Raw genomic sequence first — 22191 nt, 5'->3', positions numbered from 1 at the left:
ACTGTATATTAAAGTAAAAAAATCCAGAAGGTATTAATCCGCTATGAGAAATCCGCTATGAGAGATCATGTATGATACTCAATTCCCTCTTAATACAGAAGACTGCTCCATGGATCATTTTATCAAATGTAGCATATGATTCATTTCAAAAGGTGAAGCAATCTGCTGTACCCAGTTTCTGCTATCTCTATAAATAAGGAGCTCTGAGAAAGCCATTCATGATCACTACTACACTGCTGCCCTGTGATATAACTCATAATTGTGGCATCTGTTTTGTACCTCCAACAGGGATTCTAAGTCTGGGGTTCTCAGCTGATCCCAACTACAAATTCACAGCTGAGTCACACTGAAGTCTGACCCAGGAAAAAATTCTGGGAAGGAAAAAAAACCCTCGAATGTCTAAAGTAGAGTGCAAACTGTACAACTCAAACTCCAGTATTCTGATGGAAGTTAATAGCACTGCATCGAGAAAAGGATGTACAGCGTTTTAAAAGGGGAGCAGTGGAGGAAGGCAAGTAATTGGTCAGTCTGTCTGCCTGCTTTGCTGAGTTAATTCTTTCAGAAAAAGCTCCTATTTTCAAAAAGATTAAGCAACAAACAATTCAAAAGACACAGAATGAGGGTAATCTCACTCTAAACTGCCTATTTAATCTAAAAAAAAGCATACTTCCTACACCACTTTGTTAAGAGTAGAAAATGCTTAGCAAAAAAAAAACTTAGTGGTATATTTTCATTATATCATACACTTAGCACAGGCAATTTAGTAAAATAGAAATACAAAGTTTATTTTACAATGAAATTCTACCTTTTTTACTCATAATCTCTGTAAAACTAAGGCTGTAAGCTATCCTGAAGGATTTTTTAAATGTCTTAATTTACAGGTACATGACATATACAATGTTTGTCTTTTACAAATTTATGTAACATGACTTTAACTGAAAATATTTCATTTTAAATATGTATTCTTTACTGCCCTAGGCTTATACATACATAGTTTGTCAGAGAATGCATAACTATAATTCTGATAACGAAGTTTTTATTTATAAAAATATTATTTTCTAGGCACATTTGTAAATTGATATTCTGTTGTAGTGATCCACTTTTGCCAATGGAATGCAGCATACGCTTAACAGTGCACAATATTTAACAGCACTTGCTTCTATTTTTGTATCTCATCTTTTAAGTCATCAATACACTTTCATGTAAAATAAAATGAACACAAATACAAGGCTAGCACTACCTTAGTGTTCTTTTAGAAGAAAATTAAAAAGCTATCTGACCAATATAAAATCTGAATTTTTAAAAATAAGAGAAATAGTATTATAAAATACAGAAAAGCACTAAGAAAACAGAAACTAGTAGACACAAAGTAAAAAGGACACGAAGACAGTCTGCATTTCCCAGAAAATATAAAGGAAAGAGTCAAAGACAATGGGATTTAACAGTTAGAGAAAGTCTAAATAAATACAATACACACTTAGAAAAATCTCCAGACCTCCTGAAGATACAGTCTAACTATAACCTAATTCCTCCCTTTCAGATGTTTAAGCCCTGATCTTAAGTTAGTATTAGCTTTGGCAACTTGCCACATCCTGTAGGTTAAATTCATATTCTTCCCAATTTTATCAATTTAAGGAACTTCCTAACCATAGCTTTCAGCATGATGTGAACCTGAGCATCATTAAATGATACAGGAAGCTGCTGGCTACTGCTTCTGTTCATGCTTCCATTGGAGGAGGAGGTGATTTTAAGTCACAAATGAAAAGTAAGACAATATATAATAGCTACCTTTGAAATGTAGGTAAGTTTAATGGCTCCAACACGTGATGATCCGGAAGGTAGGTTCTGGAAACAAATTAATAAATAATTATATTTGACATCATTAATACATTTTATAACAATGCCTTATATATACTAAAAATGGTAAGAAACTGGATTTCTTAATATCATATTTTACTCACCAATTTTTTCAGTTTCAGTATTTACTAAGTCTGAGATTATGACAGTTTGGACAATAATGCCGAACCCTTCTCTGTTCCATCATAATGTATTCTATAATAAAGAAGCTATTCTTATCATTATAGTCAATAATCTTTTTCATGAGCATAAAGACCCATAAACAAAATCTGATTTTGTTTCTGAAAGGAATGGGAAAAAACACTAGGAAGTATAAAACAAATACAACTATAAGAAATTTTAGAAGACCGTATGTCATCTTTTACATATGTATGTGTGGATAGATAGACAGACAGACAGACATTAACTTTGCTCTATTAGAAATTCTTTTCTTTTTTTCAGACAGAGTCTCACTATGTAGTTCAGGCTGGTTTTGAACTCACTATGTAGCCCAGGCTGGCCTCGAACTCACAGTGATCCTCTTACCTCAGCCTCCCAAGTGCTGGGATTACAGGCATGTATCACCACACCCAGTCTATTAAAAATTCTTAATCAAATGTATCTTTTGAAAAAAATGTATGGGAGTTTTTTCCCTTTTTTAAATGGTTTATTCATCTATATTTTCAAAAATACTGATTGCTTTTAAATCATATGTAGAGTGTATACACTTTAACGTCACACAAAATATTTTTACCCTTAATGTTTGCATCATGAAAGAGCTAAAGGAAAAGAATTATAAAGAAAGAATCATTTCTGGCTGAAGCTATTAGGAAAAACTCTGAAGGAAAAAAAGACTACTTAGAGCTAAGATAACAAGCTTTTCTGCAAGCAGCTGACAATGCCCAGAAGCTCAAAATGAAAAAGTGGCTGGTTGTGTTAGTCTACAGTAGAAAATGGTGCTTTACGAACTTGAACTGAGAATCTAATCACAGAAGATTTAAACGAAAAACAAAGGACTAAGGAGTTTATACTGGTTAGAATTTAAAACCAATGAGTAGATCCATAATCACCATTATGCTTTAACTAATATATCTTGAAATACAATATACTAGATGGATTTATAGAAGGGGAAGATGGTGGTAGTAAAACCAAATACAAGAGTCTGGATAAAAGTAACAAGGAATATAAATGAAAAGACTGATAGATTTCAAAAGTAAAATTGAAATAGCACCGTAAACTACTTCTGCTGGAGACTAAGCAGCGTCAACTTTTTAAATAACTTTACAATAATGTACATTAAAAGAAAATCTATGGCCCTGTTTTAATGAATGATAAGGAAGTACTCTGTTCAGACCTCTAAAAGCTTACTAGATACCAAGACATTTCAGAGTTAAGATCCTGAAACATGACCTAGTTATTGTTAACAGGAAAAAGTCTTTTCAAAACACCCCTATGTATTATAAAACAGAATTATCTTCTGCACTGTGTTCCACACTGTATACTATGTGGAAGCTCCCAAGAGTAAGTCATGAATAATAAATACATATATAAACTAAGATTATAAATTTTTAATGTGCAACTTTAAAACATTAGTTATTGATATACATAACGCTTTATACTTCAGATTTTGGGTGTTTTTTAAAAATCTGAAGATAAATACAGCCTGAGCTACACAAGACCCTATCTCAAAAAAAAAAAAAAAAATCTTAGATAAGTAAATGAAATGTGAAAATGTCACAAGCATCCCTAACTAAAACACCATACTGGGCTTCTCAAACACTGTCACCCTTCCACTCAAAATAACTTGTTTCTTTTAAGTCTTCCATGAGTCTATTCTTTCATATAGCTGGATAGAGCTCTGGGCTTCACATGAAGAGGAGAAATGTGAAGAAAAAAAAAGGGGGTGACACAGGATCATAGATTGAACAGCAGCACAGTAGAAAATAAGTGACTGGGGCATAAAAACTACTAAAAATACTCATTTTCTATGGACCAGTATAACTGCTGTCAACTTCAACTGGAAAAAAAATTGAGTTTCAAAGTGAGTTACTTGACAAAGAATAATAAACTAATATGAAATTTAAGATAAAAGGGGAAATAAGCCGAACACTTATGAGTTCCTGAACTCCTTTTGTTTTTGAGACAGGGTCTCTCTATGCAGTTCAGGCTGGCCTTGAGTTCACTTTGTAGCCCAGGCTGGTCTCAAACTTGCAACAATCCTCCTGCCTCAGCCTCCCAAGTGCTGAGATCACAGGAGTGCGCCACCACGCCCAGCTTCCTGAACTCCTTTTGCCAAATACTTTTTTTTTTTGAGACAGTACCTCACTAATAGTCCAAGTTGGTCCTGAACTCATTATGCAGCCCAGACTGCCCTTTTTTTTTTTAAATTTTTTGAGACAGGGTCTTGTTATGTAGTCTAGGCTGACCTTGAACTTGCTATGTAGTCCAGGCTAGGCCTGGAACTCCCAGTAATCCTCTTGCCTCAGCCTCCTAAGTACTGGGATTATAGACATGTGCCACTGCCACCATGCCCAGCAGGCTACCCCTGAACTTGCAGTAATCCTCTGGCCTCAATAGGAGTGCTGGAATTACAAGCACAAGCCACTAGGCCCAGTTCAATACTTTTTCAAATCTCTTCAAATTCATTTCCTAGTGTGACTACTTAATTCTTCGCCATTACCAACTTCCTCAAAAAAAAAAAAAAAAAAAAAAAAAAAAAGCAAAACCAGGGGCAAAAAAAAAAAAAAAAAAAAAAAAAAAGCAGCAGTGAAAAGAAGTGGCTCCCTAAGCACAGGTGAATCAAACTTTCTTTCTGTAGCGGGGTTATTGTGATCTGTATAATCATGCTACTGTATCTTGACAGGAGCAACAAAATCAAACCATTTGAAATTGCCATTTTTCAGTAATTTAAAATGGCTGTATATTCACAATTTCATATGGTTTAACCTAATACAATAATCTTAGCAACATTTTTTACTGAAGTTTCCATGAAGAGTTGTCATTATTTAAAAGTGACAAAAACTGATCATGGTGATACAGTCTATATTCCCCACTATTCAGTAGGCTGAGGAAGAAGAATCACAAGTTCAAGCTCAGCCTAGGCAACTTAGTGAGGTGAGACACTGTCTTAAAATTTTAAAAAAATTTAAAAGGGTGGAGACACTTGCAGCTCATTGGCAGAGCATTCAGCTATCACACAAGATTCTGAGTTCAAGTCTCAGTACCACAGGGGGTAAAAAAAAATGACACAAAATTGAAATTAATGGTTAAATTAAGATTTTAAAAGATTCTCATAAATTGGAAAGATAAGATAAAATTAATAATAATTGAAAAAAGATTTAAAATTCTCTACTGTGTTGAGAAAAACCAACACAATAATTAAAACAGATACACAGCTTTAAAAAGTTCATGCAAGAAGCTCAGGATGGTAAAGCACATGCTCAGCACGCAGGAAGCTCTGGGTTCAATCCTCAGCACTCCATCCCCCTAGAAGTTCATGGGAATAAGACATAGTTGAGTGCAACTTAACAGATCCTCCTTACCAAAGTAAAATATTATCCAAACATGCCACAGGCTCTCTTACCTTGATTTTATTTTGTTCACAAAATAAAAAATTTTAGCACCGCAGTACCCACTTGCAAATGTCTTGATCAAAATCCAACCCTCTAGTCAACTTTAAATGTTACCATTTCCATGAAGATATCAACTTCCTCCACTAACTATAACTACACCTTTTCCTCTGAATTCAAAGTTCAACTTTCATTCAAAGTGACAAATATATTGCTTTATATTTATCCTTGTTTAGATCTGTTACATGAGAAGTTCTCAAAAAAGGAAGACTTCTGAGAAGAATCTATAATGCATAAAGACAGAAAAATATTTAAAAGGTTTTACGTAAAATTCAAGAGAAACCATATAATCAGCCCTCATGAAGAGAGGGAAATCAAGGAGCTTACACAGACCAAACTGCTGTGGCTCTAGACAAGAATAACGAGCTGGAATCTGGTTAACAGTGATTACAGAGAGTCAAGAGTCAGTTTCTACCTGGGGAAAAGGGAATTTTTAAGGAGATCCTGTGCCAGACAAAGACACAGGGTCAGAAAAAGGAGAATCTCTAATTTTGAAATAAATGTAAACTTGTAATTTCTGCTGACATGTTGTTTTTTCTAGACTCTGGCCAAGTAAATAAAGTTAATAATCATGTGGCCACAAAACCAGGTGGCTCCCTCCCAAGAAAGGTGGTTACACCCAGAGATAAGGGAGCAAAACAGGCTGTCAAACTCTGTAAGGATAGTGATAGTAGAGTTTCTAGCCAAAAAAATTTTCATTCAAAGTCATTACTTGAATAATATATCAGAGATAGCATTTCTATCCCAAGATGGACAGTATATATACATTCATAAATTTTTAATCAAATAAATTTAAGTTTCACCTTCTAAAATTCAAACAAGACAGCGTTACAAGGCAGAGAAAGTGAAACCAGTAGAAATAAATCTAATTGTTGAGGAACAGAATTCCTAAAACTTGTATGTCAAATGCTTGAATAAATCAAACTTTTATATGCTTTTAAGAGGTAATCTTTGGATTTTACAAACCTGTGGATTATCCATGTACCACACAAAACTATCTTCTCTGGTATCCAGTATGAAGTACCGTCGAAGAAATTTCCCACTGTTTTCATTTTCTTCAATATCTAGAAAACCACAAATGCGATTCTGACGATCCACATAAGGCATTTCTGGGCTTGAACATTACACTGTAAAAAATAATAACAAAAACAGTAAGCTCCTACGAAAAGGAAAAGTATTTCTCAATAGACTTAAAAGATTCAGTTTATGCTGTGGTGCAGTCTGTGCAACAAGAATCCCACTTTCCAATGTTAGATGAGGCCAGCTAAAATGAACCTACACCAACATCTGAAGCATGAACAAAAATCACTTTCGAAATTAAATTTACTATGAATGCTAACAATAGGCAACTGTTCACACTGATGGAGACGAAGAGCCACTTCCCTCAGCTGAATAATTTACTTACTTTACCCATATGAGTTAAAAATTAGCTTCTTAAATTTTAATTTCCTTATAAATCAGGATAATTTACCTTTTAGATTGTCTTAGAATATCTGTAAATTCACAGCAGCATTTACTGTATGCTAAGCTCTGTACAAAGTTCTTTTCCATGCATTACCTCATTTAGTTGTCAAAACAACTCTATGAGTAGACGTCATCGTCCCCATTTCATAAGGAATTTAACATTATACAGGAAGTGACTTTCACAGATTTCAAAATGAGTAGGAAAAGAATAAAAACTTGAACAAAGATTCCTGGAGTATAGAATGCCTATGTTAGGCCCTAAACCATCTTGTCTCTCTAAAAGCCCTTTTAATTGTTAAAATTAAAATGATTCAGAATAAATTTAGCCAACAAAACAAAAAGAGAAACAGGTACTATCTACCTCCTGATGAAGGACATTCAGATATCACCAGGCAGGGAACACAAAAATCTTTTTATCTAAATCTGATCAAGTTACTAAAGCCCCTACCAATTTACAGGAAAATCCAGAGCATAGGAAACAAAAGGATAAACAATCCAGTTTCTTCAGCAAATAAATTACTACATGGAAAAACAAGAGAGGAAGAGGGAGAGAGGAGTTACAAATTAAAAGAGACAAAAGGCATATCATATTCTGGTTCTAAAATATTTAAACTTTGGTTGTACTGATTAAAGTTACAAATCATGACCTTGGTAAAAAAAAAAAAAAAAAAAAAAACAGTGTTTTTAATAATTTTTGATCAAGAAACTATTGATATAGGCACCAGGGATATAATGAACCTACATAAATGAACCTACACCAACATACGAAGCATGAACAACAATCACTTTTGAAATTAAATTTACCATGAATGCTGACTACAGGCAACTGTTCACACTGATAGAGACAAAGAAGAGCTGGGGATATAGCTCAGTGGCACAGCGTCTGCCTAGCAAGCGTGAGGTTGTGAGTTCGACTCCCCGTACCAAAAAAAAAAGAACTATTGATAGATGATTCCTCCCTGTGACACTTAGTCCAAATCTACAGACAGCTATTTCTATTCTGGTAATTCTATAATCAACAGCACATCTTTCGGCAGGACAATTTAATGTAACTCACTTCATTTAAGGGCTCAAGGTAAATTTAATTCACAATGAAAATTCAATTACAGTGCACTTTGATAGTGTATATTTACATGACAATTTTTATGTAGTCAAAGAAACTATGAACAATAACAAAAGTTTTAAATTAAATTATCCATTAAATTTGTGTATATGTTATAAATCTGGTGTTTACGTCAAGTTTAAAAAGCTAGAGTGCAAATGAAGCTTGAAAAATTAATGCCGTATACCAACATATACTACAGGTAAAAACTAACCTATGTGATACTGCCATGAGGGTAGACGTACACAAATGAAACAGAATGAGCACCCAGAAATAACCAATACATCTGTACTCATTTGATTAACAGCATGGATGATAATACCATTCAATGGGAGAAAGACTATCCTTTTCAATGAACGGTGCTGACATAACCAACTACATGAAAGAATGAAGGTGGAGTTCTATTTCACACCACATACTAAAATTAATTCAAAATGAATAAACAATATAAATGTAAGAAATTAAACTATAAAACTTTCAGGAGACAATATAAGTGTAAAACTTGTAGGAGAAAATATTAGGGTAAAACCCTTGGATTTAATAATACATTCCTAGATATAACATCAAGAGCATGAACAACAAGAGAAAAAAATAAGGTAAATTAGATTTTATCAAAACTAGAAGTTTTCATATATTAAAGAACACCAAGAAAGTAAAAACAAAAATAAAAACAAAACGAAAAAATAAAAAAGAAACCCTGCAGGATAGGAGAGAAAGTATGTATCTCATAAAGGTCTTGAATCTAGAATATATAAGTAATTGCTGAAATTTAAAAATAAAAATTTAAAAATGGGCAAAGGTGTTGAGACATTTCTATAAAGATACACAAATGGCCAACAAAAACATGAAAAGATGCTCAATACCACTAGTGAGTAGGAACATGCAAGTCAAGATACCTCTTCAGTAAGATACAGTAAAGATACCTCTTCACACCCACTAGAATGGCTATAATTAAGAGAGAAAAATAACAAGTGTTGGCAAGGACATGGAGAGACTGGAACTGTCCTACATTACTAGGAGAAATATAAAATGGTACAACAGCTGTGTAAGACAGTTTGGCAGTTCTTCAAAAGTTAAACATAGAATAACCACATGACCTAGCAATTCTACTCCAGATACATACTCAGAATTGAAAACAGGTACCAAACACTTGTATGTGAATAGTTGACAGCAACACAATTCATAATGGTCAGAAGATGAAAACAACCCAAACATCCATCAACAGGTAACTAGATAAATAAAATATAGTGCACACACACACACACACACACACACACACAATGGGATACTATTTAGACAGGGAAGAAGTACTGATTCATGTCACCATCTGGATGAACCTTTAAAACATAATGCTAAGTGAAAGAAAACAGCAATAAATAGCCAGCCACATACCATAACATATAACTCTATGTGAAAGATCTGTAATAGATAAAACAGAAAGGAGACTGACGGTTGCCAGGGCCTGGAAGCAGCAAGAAATGAAGAATGATTGCTTAACAAGTATGGGCAATAAAAATATTTTCACACTAGCGGTTGTGAATGTATTAAATGACACTGAATTCTACACACTAAAATGCTAACTTTATGTTAATAAGGTTAACTCAATACCTCAATATAAAAAATAAGGTTAAACTCAACACCTCAATATAAAAAATTAACTTACACAGCATCTTAACAGTACTATGCAGTTTCTACAATGACTGCCCCAATGCATTTATCTTATTACTTAATTTGAAAAAGGAGAGCACATATTTTCTCTAGTGGAGGAAAAATCACTGTCTTGGAATGCTCACTCTGGGAAAAATCAGCTATCACACAGGAAATCTGATTACTCTGAAATTGTCATGTTGTATAAAACCCAAGTCCTATACCTCAATGGGAGCTATGTGGAGAGGAGCAGCAGCTCCTACTCAGCTGTCCCAGCCATCCCAGCCGTGATAAAGAGGCTGTGATCTTAACCATCAACCTAGTCAAGCTCCAGAGGACTCCAGTCTCAGCTGCCATTGTGACTACAACTGCATAAAAGACCCCAGGAAGGAACTGCCAGATGAATCCAGTCAACCTACACAAGAGTGAAGGGTAAGCACTTGTTCTTTTAAATCACAAAAAACCTTCATATACACACACACATACACACACACACACAAAGTATTGTGACTTTGGGAAGAATAAGTCACTTTACAAAGGTCTCAGGATATAAAAGCCAACTACATCTTTAGAAACAACTGGAAATTATAATTTAAAAGGTTCTATTTAAGCTAGGTATGGTCATATACACATGGGGTCCTCTGGTACTCAGGAGGCTGAGGCAGGACCACTTAAGCATACAAGTTTGAAACCGGCCTGGGCACCATAGCAGGACCCCTCCTCAAAAATGATTCTATTCAGAGTAGCATTAGAGATATAATATATAGAATTAAATTAACAGAAGAAATGCAGAGCTTCAATATTGACAATTAGAAAATACTGCACACAGAATTTTTCTTGAAATACATGTAACAAAAGATGTACAGCCTCAATACTGACAACTACAAAATATGTCACATAGAATTTTTCTTTCAGTACAGTACTGATTGAACACAGGGCCTGTGCACTGTGCTATATTGCCAGTCCTTTTTCTGTTTTTTACTTCTAAGACCTGTTCTCACAGAGGCCTTGAGTTGCCCAGGCTAGGCTCAAACTTGTAATCCTCCTGCCTCAGTTTCTCAGTGGGCTGAGATTACAGGTCTGTGTCACCACTTCCAGCTCTGCATGCACAAATTTAAAGACCAAAATAAATGAAGAGTTATACAATTCAATGGATTGGAATGCTCTCAATTAAATTAAAAAATTAAGAAAGATAAAAATGAATTCAGAAATTGAAATTTTAAAATTAAATTAAATTTTGATTCTCCCCAAAAAGATCAATGGGTTCAATTAAATACAATCAAAATTCCAGTAGAATAGTTTTTAAAACCTGACCAAGTAATATATCACATATACTGAATTTCAAATCACCATCAAAAGCCAAGCCTATTTCCCAAAGCACTGAGAAGGAAGGCTTACATTACTTGATTTCAAGACTCAGAGTAAAACAATACTAATTAAAACATTGTAGAACGATAAACATAACTAACAAAACAAAATACTATCCAGACACCAATCTGTACATACATGGCCAACAGATTTATAACAAAGACCCCAAGACACTTCCATAGAAGATGGACATTCTTTTCAACAAATAGTGCTAAAATGACTAATTATCCAAGAGCGGAGAAATTAAATGGATCGCAGACAATGTAAAAACCAAAACTATAAAGCTGCTGGGAGGAAACAGTTATGACCTTGGGGACAGACACATATTTCTTAGATAATAATTTAACAGACTGAGTCATGTAAATGACATACTGAATTTCATCAAAATTTGAAACTTCTTCAAAAGACACCATTAAGAAACAAAGACAGAAAGACAAGCCACAAAGTAGGAATTAACATGCAATATTTGTTATACCTGAATCTATCAGACAACTGATATCCAAGAACAAGCAGGCAATTATTGCACAAAATGCAATAAAACAAGCAACTAAATAGGAAAATGGGGAAAAAACCTTGAAAAGATAAGTTAACAAACAAGATGCACATAGTATATAAGCACACATATACAAACAACAACAAAAAAAAAAACCTAATGCTCATCAACATTAGCCAGGAAACTATTTCAAATTTTAAAAACCAACATGTACTACAACATACCCACCAGAATGGTTAAAACAAACAAAAAACCTGAAAACAAAAAATGCTGTCAAAGATGTAGAGCAAACAAATTTTCACACATCGCTGGTGCAGATACAAAAAGACGTACCAACTTTGAAAAAATACTGCAGCTATTTCTCTTAATGTTAAACATTATTACAATACAGCAAGCCCAGTCTTAGGTACTTGTTCAAGTTAAAGGCTTATTGACACAAAATCCTGTATACACACATTTATAGCAGTATTAATTCATAAACAAAAAACAGAACCCACAGCTATAAACTACACATTTATAGCAGTATTAATTCATAAACAAAAAACAGAACCCACAGCTATTTCAATTGGGGAATGAATAAACAAACTGTGAATATTACTAATACTAGTAAATGGAATACTACTTGGCAATACAAAGGAATGAATGATATACAAAACACTACAGGTAAATCTCAAATGTATTTTGCTAAGTGAAAGAAGTCAGTTCCAAAGGGCTACAGAGACAGAGAACAGATCATTGGATGGAGGAAGAAGTTGGCTTCAAAGAGTAACTTTTAAGGGTGATAGAACTATTCTGTATCTTGAATGTAATGAGACACAAGATTATACATTGGTCAAAACTATTAAGCCTACATGCCACAAAGAGTGAACTGCACGCAAAGTAAAAAATATCACTACCAACAAATAAAACCTATAGTGATGAGAAACAAATTAAAATTGCTAGGACTTGGAATTGGGGAAGGACTGACTACAACAAACATCAGGAAATTTTCTGTGTCTTGTGTTGGTGGTTATACAGCTATATACATCATATACCAAAACTCTAAAATGGTTAAGATTTACTGTATGCAAATAATATATCAATAATTCTGAGTTTAAAGAAAAAATACTATACATACTCACCAGTAGAGCTAAAATTAAACAGACAACACAAAATGTCAAAGATGTGGAACTTGGGCCAGGATATAGCTCAGTGGCACACTGTCTGCCTAGCAAGCGCAAGGTCCTCTGTTCAAGTCTCAGTGCCAGGAAAAAAAAGATGTGGAACTTGCACAACTTATACACTATTGATGGAAATGTAAAATAGTAAGTTTTAGAAAAGGTTCTAGCAATAAAACCACATACACCTATCCTATGACACAGCTATTCTATCCCTAGATAGCTGCATGAGAGGAATGAAATGAAAACATATACATAAAACATACAAAAATTAATTGACAAATGTTTATATCAGTTTTATTCATAAGCCCTAAACTAGAAACAACCCAAATGGCCATCATAAGGTGAAGAAATAAAATGTGATGTATCCATACAATGGAATATTGGTCCACAGTAAAAAAAAAAATCACTAACCCATGCAAACAATATAAATGAATCTCAAAATCATTACACTAAAAGAAAAAACAAGCCAGACGTAAAAAGCTACATGCTTTACATTTCTATACAATCTTAAGAGATACAAAACAATCTACAGGAATAGAACACAGATCATTGATAGTCTATAGTTCCACAGTTATGGAAATGTTCTATTAATATATAGTAGATGTGTCTGAAACTCAAAATTGCACATTTTAAATAGTTTATTGTATCTAACTTTAAAAAGTGAATTAAAGTCAAGTAGCAATAAAAATCCTCATTGATATACAACTACAAGTAATTTTTTAAGAGCCTTTGCATGGCAAAAACTTGACAGGCAAAGTCAAAGCCAGGAAAAAATATTTCCAAATTAAATCACGAAATGCTAATCTTCTCAACACTTAAGAGCTTACCAACAAAGTCAAGAAAAATGTATCAAAAGTTTAATAGAACAATGACAAATTTTACAGAAAGAATAACAATGGCCTTTAAACATATGAAGAGATATTCAGCACCACTCATAAAAGAAATCCAAAAATCCCAAAGAGGTACTGTGCAGACATTACAACTGACATCAAAAAAAAAAGAATTCAGACTTCATACGCTCTCTGACAAAAGAATATGACACCATCCATACACATTTTGAGAGGAAAAAAACACAAACACACAGATATATACACACGAGTCTGACCAAGACTAACTATAACTACCAATTTACAGGAAATACAGAAGACAATGGAAAAACAGAGATTCAAGTAGTAAAATCTATACAATAAGAAATGTCTTGGAACAGATCATTAATTTCTTCAAACTTAAGTTAAAAAGCAATGGGGTAAAGGAACTACAGGGAATCTACAAAAACTTTAAAAAGAACTTTAGAAGGTATCTGGACCAACCACAACATGCAGACATTATTTAAGGTCTACTTTTCTAAAAAAAGCTGAGATGTAGCTCAATACTACAGCAGCTCTAGGTTCGAGCTCCAGTATGGGGGTGGGGGGTGACATACTTAAGAAAATGGGAAAACTAAATACTGCCTGATATTAAGGAAAGAGATAAATATGCTGTGATGCTGGTACTGTGGAAATATTTACAGACAGATAAAATTATCTAGGACTCATTTCAAAGTAATTTTGATGGTGAGAATGAATGGAACAGGCAGGCTTGGGTTGAGGTGCTACATGAGTTTAATTTAACTTTCTACTTTTACGGATGTTCACAATTCTTTGTAACACAAAAGTTTTAAAATTTTATACCATGCAAAGATACCATTTTGCATCTACCAGACTGGTAAAAATTCAAGAGCTTGACAGTACTCTATAATGCAAGAAAATAAGAATTCTCTTACATTGCTGATGAGAATGCAAAATAAAACCCTATGGAGGTAAATCTGACATTTAACAAAATCACACCTGCATTTATCCTCTGATCCAGCACTCCTACCTGGTATTGTAATCTGAAACTATTTTATGAACATGTTAAGACTTTATATATATTATAAGATAATTTAAATAGCACAGTATTGATTACATTTACAATAAAATTAAGATACAAAACATTTCTTTGTTATTAGAAACTAAGATTGTCACAGCAAGAGGAAAGAAATACAGACACACAAAGAAAAACTGTATCATGAATTCAAAATACTATGAACTCATGATCTTTCAAAATGTGATAGTAACAAGCCAAGTATGGTGGCGCACACCTGTAATCCCAGCCTTTGGGAGGGTGAGGCAGGAGGACTGCCATGAGTTCAAGGTCAGCCTGCACTATATAACAGGATCCTGTCTCAAAAAAAAAGACAGTAATAGAATATCCCCACGTTGTAATCCCAATATAATTATCAATTTAAGCAAGCATCTTCAATGAACACTAACTGTTGATGCAATATTGTCAGGGAACAGAATTATCATACAGTCTCAAAGTATCAGCCCACTTTCTTACTAATTACAAAGAGAAAAGTGTTTCTCTCCAGCAGACAGATCTTATAGTTTTACTATTACCAAATGATTTAGAAACTAATGAATCTAGAAGCTAGGTTCTAATAAACACCACTTCTCTCTCAGCAGACAATGCATTATGATTATACTGATATGAAATATCCAGAATGGGCAAATCCATAAAGACAAAAAGTAGACTAGTGACTTAGGAATGGAGGGACAGGAGGGAAATGAACAGATGCCTGAGGATCAGAAGGTACAGGGTTTCTTCTAAGTGATAAAATAATTCTAAGGTTGATTGTGGTAATGGCTGCACAACTATGAATACACTAAAAATCAACAAATTGTACACTCTAGTGGGTAGATTATATGGTGTGAACTGAGTCTCAATCAGGCTGCTTTCTTTAAAAAATGAAAAAAAAAAATTGTAATTATCTTTAATCCTAGGAAACTTGAGAAACCCTGAGGAACACTTCACCGCTCAGACCTCTGAATACTGCTGTGTCTCAGGGAGCGATCTGTGAATCTCTTTTTTATGTATTTGGTCTCTAGTTAAGCTCACACTCACTCTCTTGGGACTGAATAATGAAAATTCCAAATTGCTATCTCCAGCCCCAACTACTCTGCTGAGCTCTACATTTGAGTGTAGTATGTCCACCTTACAGATCTATTTACTTAACATTCATCTCAAACTCAGAACTGAGCTCCAGATACTCTCCACAGAAGCCTGATTCTCTGTCTTGCCTATCTCAGAAAACTATCACTCCCTTCTTCCAATTGTTCAAGAAAAGTATCTTGGAGTCACACTTAATGAAGTCTGCTGTCTCAATCCATGTCCAATCTATCGACAAATTCTGTCGTCTCTATCTTCAAAATACTGTCTGTCTAGCATCCCACCACTTTCCACCACTTGCTATCATTCTGACCATCATCTCCCACCTGGATTACTACAAGGACCTCCTTGCTTCAGCCCTTGCCTCACTTCAATCTAGTCTCAACATGACAGTCAGGGTGATACCATTAAACATATATTCAAGTGTTTACTCAATAAACACATATGTTACTACCTGCCCAGACCTGTTCTAATCCTTATAGTTCAATCCTTATAACTACTTTTATAGATAAGAAAACTAAAGCACTTACCCAAGTGGCAGAGACAGATTCAAACAAGGGGCGTTAATGTTCTTCAGTGGATGTCAATCTTAGCTGCTTATTAAAATTACCTGGAAGTTTTTGCAAATCCTGTTGTCTGGGATTGCCTGATGCTCCCAGACTAATTAAAGCAAAAACTGTAGGATGGGATCTAGGCATCAATACTTTTTTAAAGCTCCCCAGGTTAATTCCAATGTTCAGTCAAGGCTGAGAGCTACTATTTTTCAATAGGGCCCCATCCCACTAGAAGTAAAAACCAAAGCCCTTACAAAGCTCTATATGCCCTGCCTTCCTGCTCAGCCCATCCCAATCCCAGGCCCCTTTGTTCACTTATTTGGCCACCTGGACTCACCAGACAAGCTCCTCACTCAGGGCCTTTTAACTCAACTGTCACTTTCTTTAGTGAAGCCTCTAAGATCTTATCTGAAATCACATTTTCTCCACATTTCCCTTCTCCTTTCCCTGCTTCATTCTCTACAGCATTTATCAATATATAACAAATGATACAGCTCAGTATTTACCTGTTTCCCCACACTGGAATCTAGGAAACATGAGAGCAGGGAATTGTTTTATGTTATTCACTGTGTTTCCTCCAATGCCTAAAACAGTTAGTTGGCATACTCAAAGCACTCAAAAACTATTTGCAGAGTGAAGTATTAAATAGCCAGTAATTACTGCATCAAATATTAATGTTAACATTTCCAGACACAAAGCTGCTTTTCCATCATTAAAAAAGAAACCATTTTGCAGATTTAACTGGTTTGTCTACATGATGCAAAGAAAAAAGGCCAGACTAGGGATTGAACTCAGGGCCTTCAATCTGAGATATATCACAATCTTTGGTTATTTTTTATCTTGAGGCAGGGTCTCCCTAAGCTGCTAAATTGCCCAGGCGTAATCCTCCTGCCTCAGCCCCCACCCCATTGCTGGAATTACAGATGTGGGCCAACACATCAGCTAAACACTGTATTTGTCTGAATGTATATTTTTAGTAAAGCTTTTGCAAAGCAAAATGAGATAAAATTGTATTATTAACTCCCGCAATTTGTTCTTCAGCTTTCTTTATTTATACTCTATGGTAAAGATTTTACAAAAATCAGTTATAAATTACCAGGAAATAAATTTTAAAAATCAGGAAGAGACAAAGAAATACAGAAAAAGAAGGAAAAATTAAATTCTGCATAGTGAGACCTCTTCAGGCTCACAGGACTTTGTATTGCTCATTAGATGTATGGACCTAATCCACTTGCCCCAGAATTTGACAAAAACAAAGATGGGGAGATATAGTCATCCCTTCTTAACACAGGGACTGGTTCTGGGACTCCCAGACACCAAAATGCATTAATGCTCAAGTCCCTTATATAAAATGGCATAATTTACATATAATGTATGCACATCCTCCTTATACTGCACAGTATCTTTAAATTACTGATAATACTTAATACATCACAAATGCTATGTAACTAGTTGTTCAGTGTATAATGACAAGAAAAAAAGCTTGTTTATGTTCAATACAGACGAATTTTCTTTTCAAATATTTTCAATCTGTGGTTGGTTGAATCTTAAGACACATACGCAGACTGTGTAAGAATTAACCTGAAAGTCACGCATGGCTTCCTTACCTCCCTGCCACACATATACCTCAGTGCTCTGGGACCCTCACCATCACCTTACCACCCTTGCCTTCTATAGAAGCAGTTGACAGGAGAGGAAAGAATTAGAAGTCTTCCAAGTTTTCAGAGAAAATATGGGGAAAGGAAAGAGGTATACAAAAAACAGGGGCAAGGCCTCCAAGAGGAATTATTCCCCAAGCTCTTAAGTGCCTAGAAAAAGGGAGATTGGCATCTCATTCTCTGGGTCAATGTCTGCCTACAGAGCAGACCCACATGTAAGCAAGGGGACAAGCAGAACTATAAGAAATGGCAAGAGAGAGAAAGGGGGTAGACTTGAGCAGCCTGCATGCCACCATTTGACATCAGAAGGAAGTGATTTTCAAGTAGGTTGAGTGGGAACTGCAGAAGTACCTGGACTCAAGTAATCCTGTTATCAAGAAACTTGCTACACAGAAAAAAGATCCTCACCCCAACTCACCCCCACTCACAGGAACAGGCAGGCAAGGGTATAGATTAGTTTGCTTTAGCAACAGAAATTGCATATACAGTAAATACGAAGTAGGGCAACTCTCTGAAAGATCTCACCAAAAATGTCAGTTTCATAGTTTATCAGTGGACATCAACAGTCTACCGCTGTAAAGCGATGACTTCAGAAAAACCAGATAAGAAATACTTGCTTTTTCTATCTGACTAGTCTCTGTCCAAGTAAATTCTTTAAGAGGAAAATAAAAGAGGCATCTTAAGAGCATACCACAATCCCTTCTTACCCTAAATGCTTTAGGCAGTAAATAGCAAGACCCTATGGTAAGAGAGAAAAGAAGTTCTACACCGAATATAAGACCAATGGTTTAAACTGGAATACATTAGACTGGAGATTTTAATAGAGGCAAGGGAAAGGAGGGGAGAAGAGGCTACAAAGCATAGTTAAAAGTACTGAACTGAAAATTAAAGCTATTTGGTTTGTTCTCACCAAACTTTAATTGATCAATAACCTAACAACATATGGACTACCACCTTTGGAAATGAGAGATAAAGCACTCACGAGGCTGAGGCAGGAGGACCATTGTGAGTTCAAGACCAGGCTGTGCTACAAAGTGAGATGCATAGTGAGACTTTGTCTCAAAAGGACAAAAAAAAAAAAAAAAGAAAGTAGGGGCTGGGAATTTAGCTCAGCTGTACAGCACCTGCCTGGCAAGCTAAAGGTTGTGAGTTCAATTCCCGGTACTGGAAAAAAAGAAAAAAAAAGAAAAGAAAGAAAGAAAAGAAAAGAAAAAAGAGAAGAGAAGAAAAGAAATGAAATGAAATACCTGACACAGGAATTCTCAGGAAGGATTTACTGTACTGGGTTAGAAGCTACGCTAGAAGCCTGCCTAAAGGGGTAAAACCACAACTTTTTGAAGAATAAAACTATCAGACTGACAAATCTGATAGGAGTTCCATTTGGAAACAGTATTTTAATTTATAACATATTCAATTTTTTAAAATTTTAAATGACTCTAATTTTCTTTTATGTCCAACAAAACTTCCAATTCAAAGAAAGCTTGACATAAAATCACCAAAACACTATCTTACTGAACTAAAGCTATGTATCTAGTCAAACTGCTTAGTAAAATAAACAGCAAATGTTTGCTAAACATCTTCTAGGAATTACAAACTCACACATTCCGTATCACACAGTACCTACAAAAAAAAAAATATTACTTTAGGATTGAATGAATTTTTTTGCCAGGGGGTCTTTTTGAGATAGGGTCTCACTGTGCAGTTCAGGCTGGCCTTGAACTTACTTTGTAGCCCAGGCTAGCCTCAAACTCACAGCAATCCTCCTGCCTTAGCCTCCAGAGTGCTGGAATTACGGGCCTGACCACCATGCCCAGCCAGGATTAAATGATTTAAAGTTACTCTTTAAACGTAATAGGATCCTACTGCTATTATAAATATTAACAAGTAGTTTAATTTTTACAGAAAGACATCCTGTAAATATGCAATTAAGCATTATAATTAAATATCTAAAGCTACCGTAAGTTTCTGCCCCGTGAAATTCTTTTAGATACCATATCAATAGATTTCCAAATGATGTATGTTCACAGATGGTTAAAAACCCTAAAACTGTATTTTAATATTTATTTCCTATGAAACATTTTACAGTATCTTGGAGAATCTAAAATGCAATAAATCTTTAAATTTAAAATTAAGTTTAAATATTACCAAAAGTAAACTATTCAAACAAGTAAAAAAGTTAATTGTGCATTCGAATCAAATGGGGGATGGGAGTTACTGTTCTATAGTACTTGAAATTTTCTATCTAACAAATGCAGAATGTGAGTAACCATCGTCACATCTGAATAATTACTAATTTTATTCAGAAAACTATCCTCATTCTTATGTGGTAGAGTTACTTAAACAAGAGTAAAAATAACTCAAGCAATATGTCAATGTCAACATCTAACTTAAGTTATGCTAATAAACTACTTCAAAGATTTCATTCTGAGTTACAAATTATACAGTGAAAATAACTATGGAATCTGCAGTGTAACTGTAAGAATAATAGTAAGGAACTTTCTGGTTTAGGTCACAAAGCCACTTTCTGAAAAGTTCTGTCAAATGTTTTTAGGGGAAAAATCCTTATTAAAATGTTTCCACTTTTCCCAAGTACCTCCCTATGCGTTCTTCAATGTTATAGTATCTCCCATGTTATCAACCAACACTTGAATATTCCCCACAATGACTTTTTAAAAGAAAAGATCCCAATGCTATTCTTAACATCCTTAAATATGTCTAAAAAGGTCCTTCCGGCTTATGAACTCACAGCGGTTTCCTCACAATTGTATACTTATCCTGTTCCACTGTCTCTCCTAGTCTATGCCATACTCAAACTTACACACCACTTCTATTTCCTATTTTGCTACACTGCTAAAACTGGAAAGAAAAAGGATATAGACCTGCTACTCAAAGCAACAATAAAACTATTTGTTAATAAGACAAAATGAGATAGAAAGCAACATTTATGTCACATCTTATTGTGGCAGAAACTATCCACTGCTCTCCCCAAAGGATAAATTCACAGCCATATACAAGATACACTACCTTAACACAGATATATTCTTCAAGAGACTCTGTTAATGGAAAAACTGTACAATTTATAGCACTATAAAATAAACTATTAAATTTTGCCAAGCTTAATATTCTTCTTTAAATGTATCAGTACTTTAAAATGTGATTTCCCTTGAGAAGATCTGGCTAAGGTAATGAATTCTTATTTGGGGAAATATTTTGCAAATCAGCAAACTTATTTGGGGAACTATTGTGCACCACAAGGATGTCAATACGAAAAATTACTAGTACGAAAATAGGCCTTTTAGTTAGAATAAATCTTATTTTTTTGAAACAGTAGTTCTTCAGATTGGAACAAAAGTTTCCAAAAAAAATTTTTTGGCAAAGTTTTTCTCTGAATCATGTAACACTCAAATTTTGCTGTAAATTCTTTCAACAGCACATAGAAAGCATGCAAATGGGTAGCTGGAGGAAAATAAAAGCAGCTAGCTCAGTAGTTCTAAGATAAAAGACAATGATATAAACCTCAGAATGCGCTATTTGTTCCAGTCATTAAACACACAGGAAATAAGGTTTTCTACTTCGAAAACTAATTCACAAATGGCAATGACTTCATTAAAGCAAAGAAAATCTTACTAAAATAGGCAACAATCAACTGTAAAGTAAGAAAACAAGCATTAGAGAGGATTGGAAGGCGAAACAGAAGAGGAAAATGACATAAACTGTCTAAGTATCTGCTCTTTAAACCTATTCTCAGACCTGCGACCAAACACAGCAATCCAGTTTCACTACTTATAGGAGTCATGGCAGATGCGCGGCTTCGTGGCTCGGCATAACTAAAATTCTACCAAAGTTGTAAACACCTTCGACAGCCAGACCCCCTTCATTACGGTCACGCTACTTCAGGAGGGTCAATAGAAAAGCGTTTGAAAGAAACCACAAACCACCCGGACTGCCCCTCGAGCTGGGGCTGGTAGCTGGCCTCAAAGCCACACGACCTCAGGCGAGTCACTGCAGCTACCAAGGTGCGAAGGTCAATCACGAACGCCTGGGACCTCTGGCTGGCCGAGTCTTGAGCTGAAACCGCATTAAAACACTTAGAAAAGGATGCCCAGCGCCATCAGCCCCGGGGGTACGGACGGCCCCGGAGCGGTTCCCCTCCGACAGGCGTCGCCGCCGGGAATCCCCGGACAGCTGCCCGGGCACGGCGCGTCCGGAGCGCGCTCGGGAGCGGGGGAGCTAGGGGCGCGACCGCGCTTCTCTTCTCGGCGGGGACACCGCGGCGCTCCTCGGGCCCGCGACGCGCGCGCCTCCCTGCCTTC

General features: G+C 35.3%; 2 protein-coding genes across 10 annotated transcripts in view; one reads left to right on the top strand and one right to left on the bottom strand.

Annotated features, from left to right (window-relative positions):
- Positions 1-22191, bottom strand: part of Plekha1 (pleckstrin homology domain containing, family A (phosphoinositide binding specific) member 1) — a 70755-nt gene that overhangs the window by 48185 nt on the left and 379 nt on the right. For 8 of the 9 annotated variants that reach the window (XM_005401937.2, XM_005401939.2, XM_005401940.2 and 5 more), the window contains exons 2-3: positions 6432-6592; positions 1789-1845 (exon numbers count right to left, since the gene is read on the bottom strand). In XM_005401937.2, the coding sequence (XP_005401994.1) occupies positions 1789-1845; positions 6432-6572 (198 nt within the window). In that variant the 5' untranslated portion in view covers positions 6573-6592. Of the gene's footprint in view, positions 1-1788; positions 1846-6431; positions 6593-22191 lie in introns of those variants that run through there. The other variant, XM_005401945.2, reaches the window with a different exon arrangement.
- Positions 21977-22191, top strand: part of LOC102009604 — a 1985-nt gene continuing 1770 nt past the window's right edge. The window contains exon 1 of the mRNA XM_005402077.1: positions 21977-22166. Within this exon, the coding sequence (XP_005402134.1) occupies positions 21977-22166 (190 nt within the window). The remainder of the gene's footprint in view (positions 22167-22191) is intronic.

This window comes from Chinchilla lanigera, unplaced genomic scaffold (assembly GCF_000276665.1).
Source record: "Chinchilla lanigera isolate Chin_1 unplaced genomic scaffold, ChiLan1.0 scaffold00076, whole genome shotgun sequence".
In the NCBI taxonomy this organism is placed as follows: domain Eukaryota; kingdom Metazoa; phylum Chordata; class Mammalia; order Rodentia; family Chinchillidae; genus Chinchilla; species Chinchilla lanigera.
The sequence above is the reverse complement of the archived record's forward strand: the minus strand, read 5'-3'. Positions and strand labels throughout refer to the sequence as shown.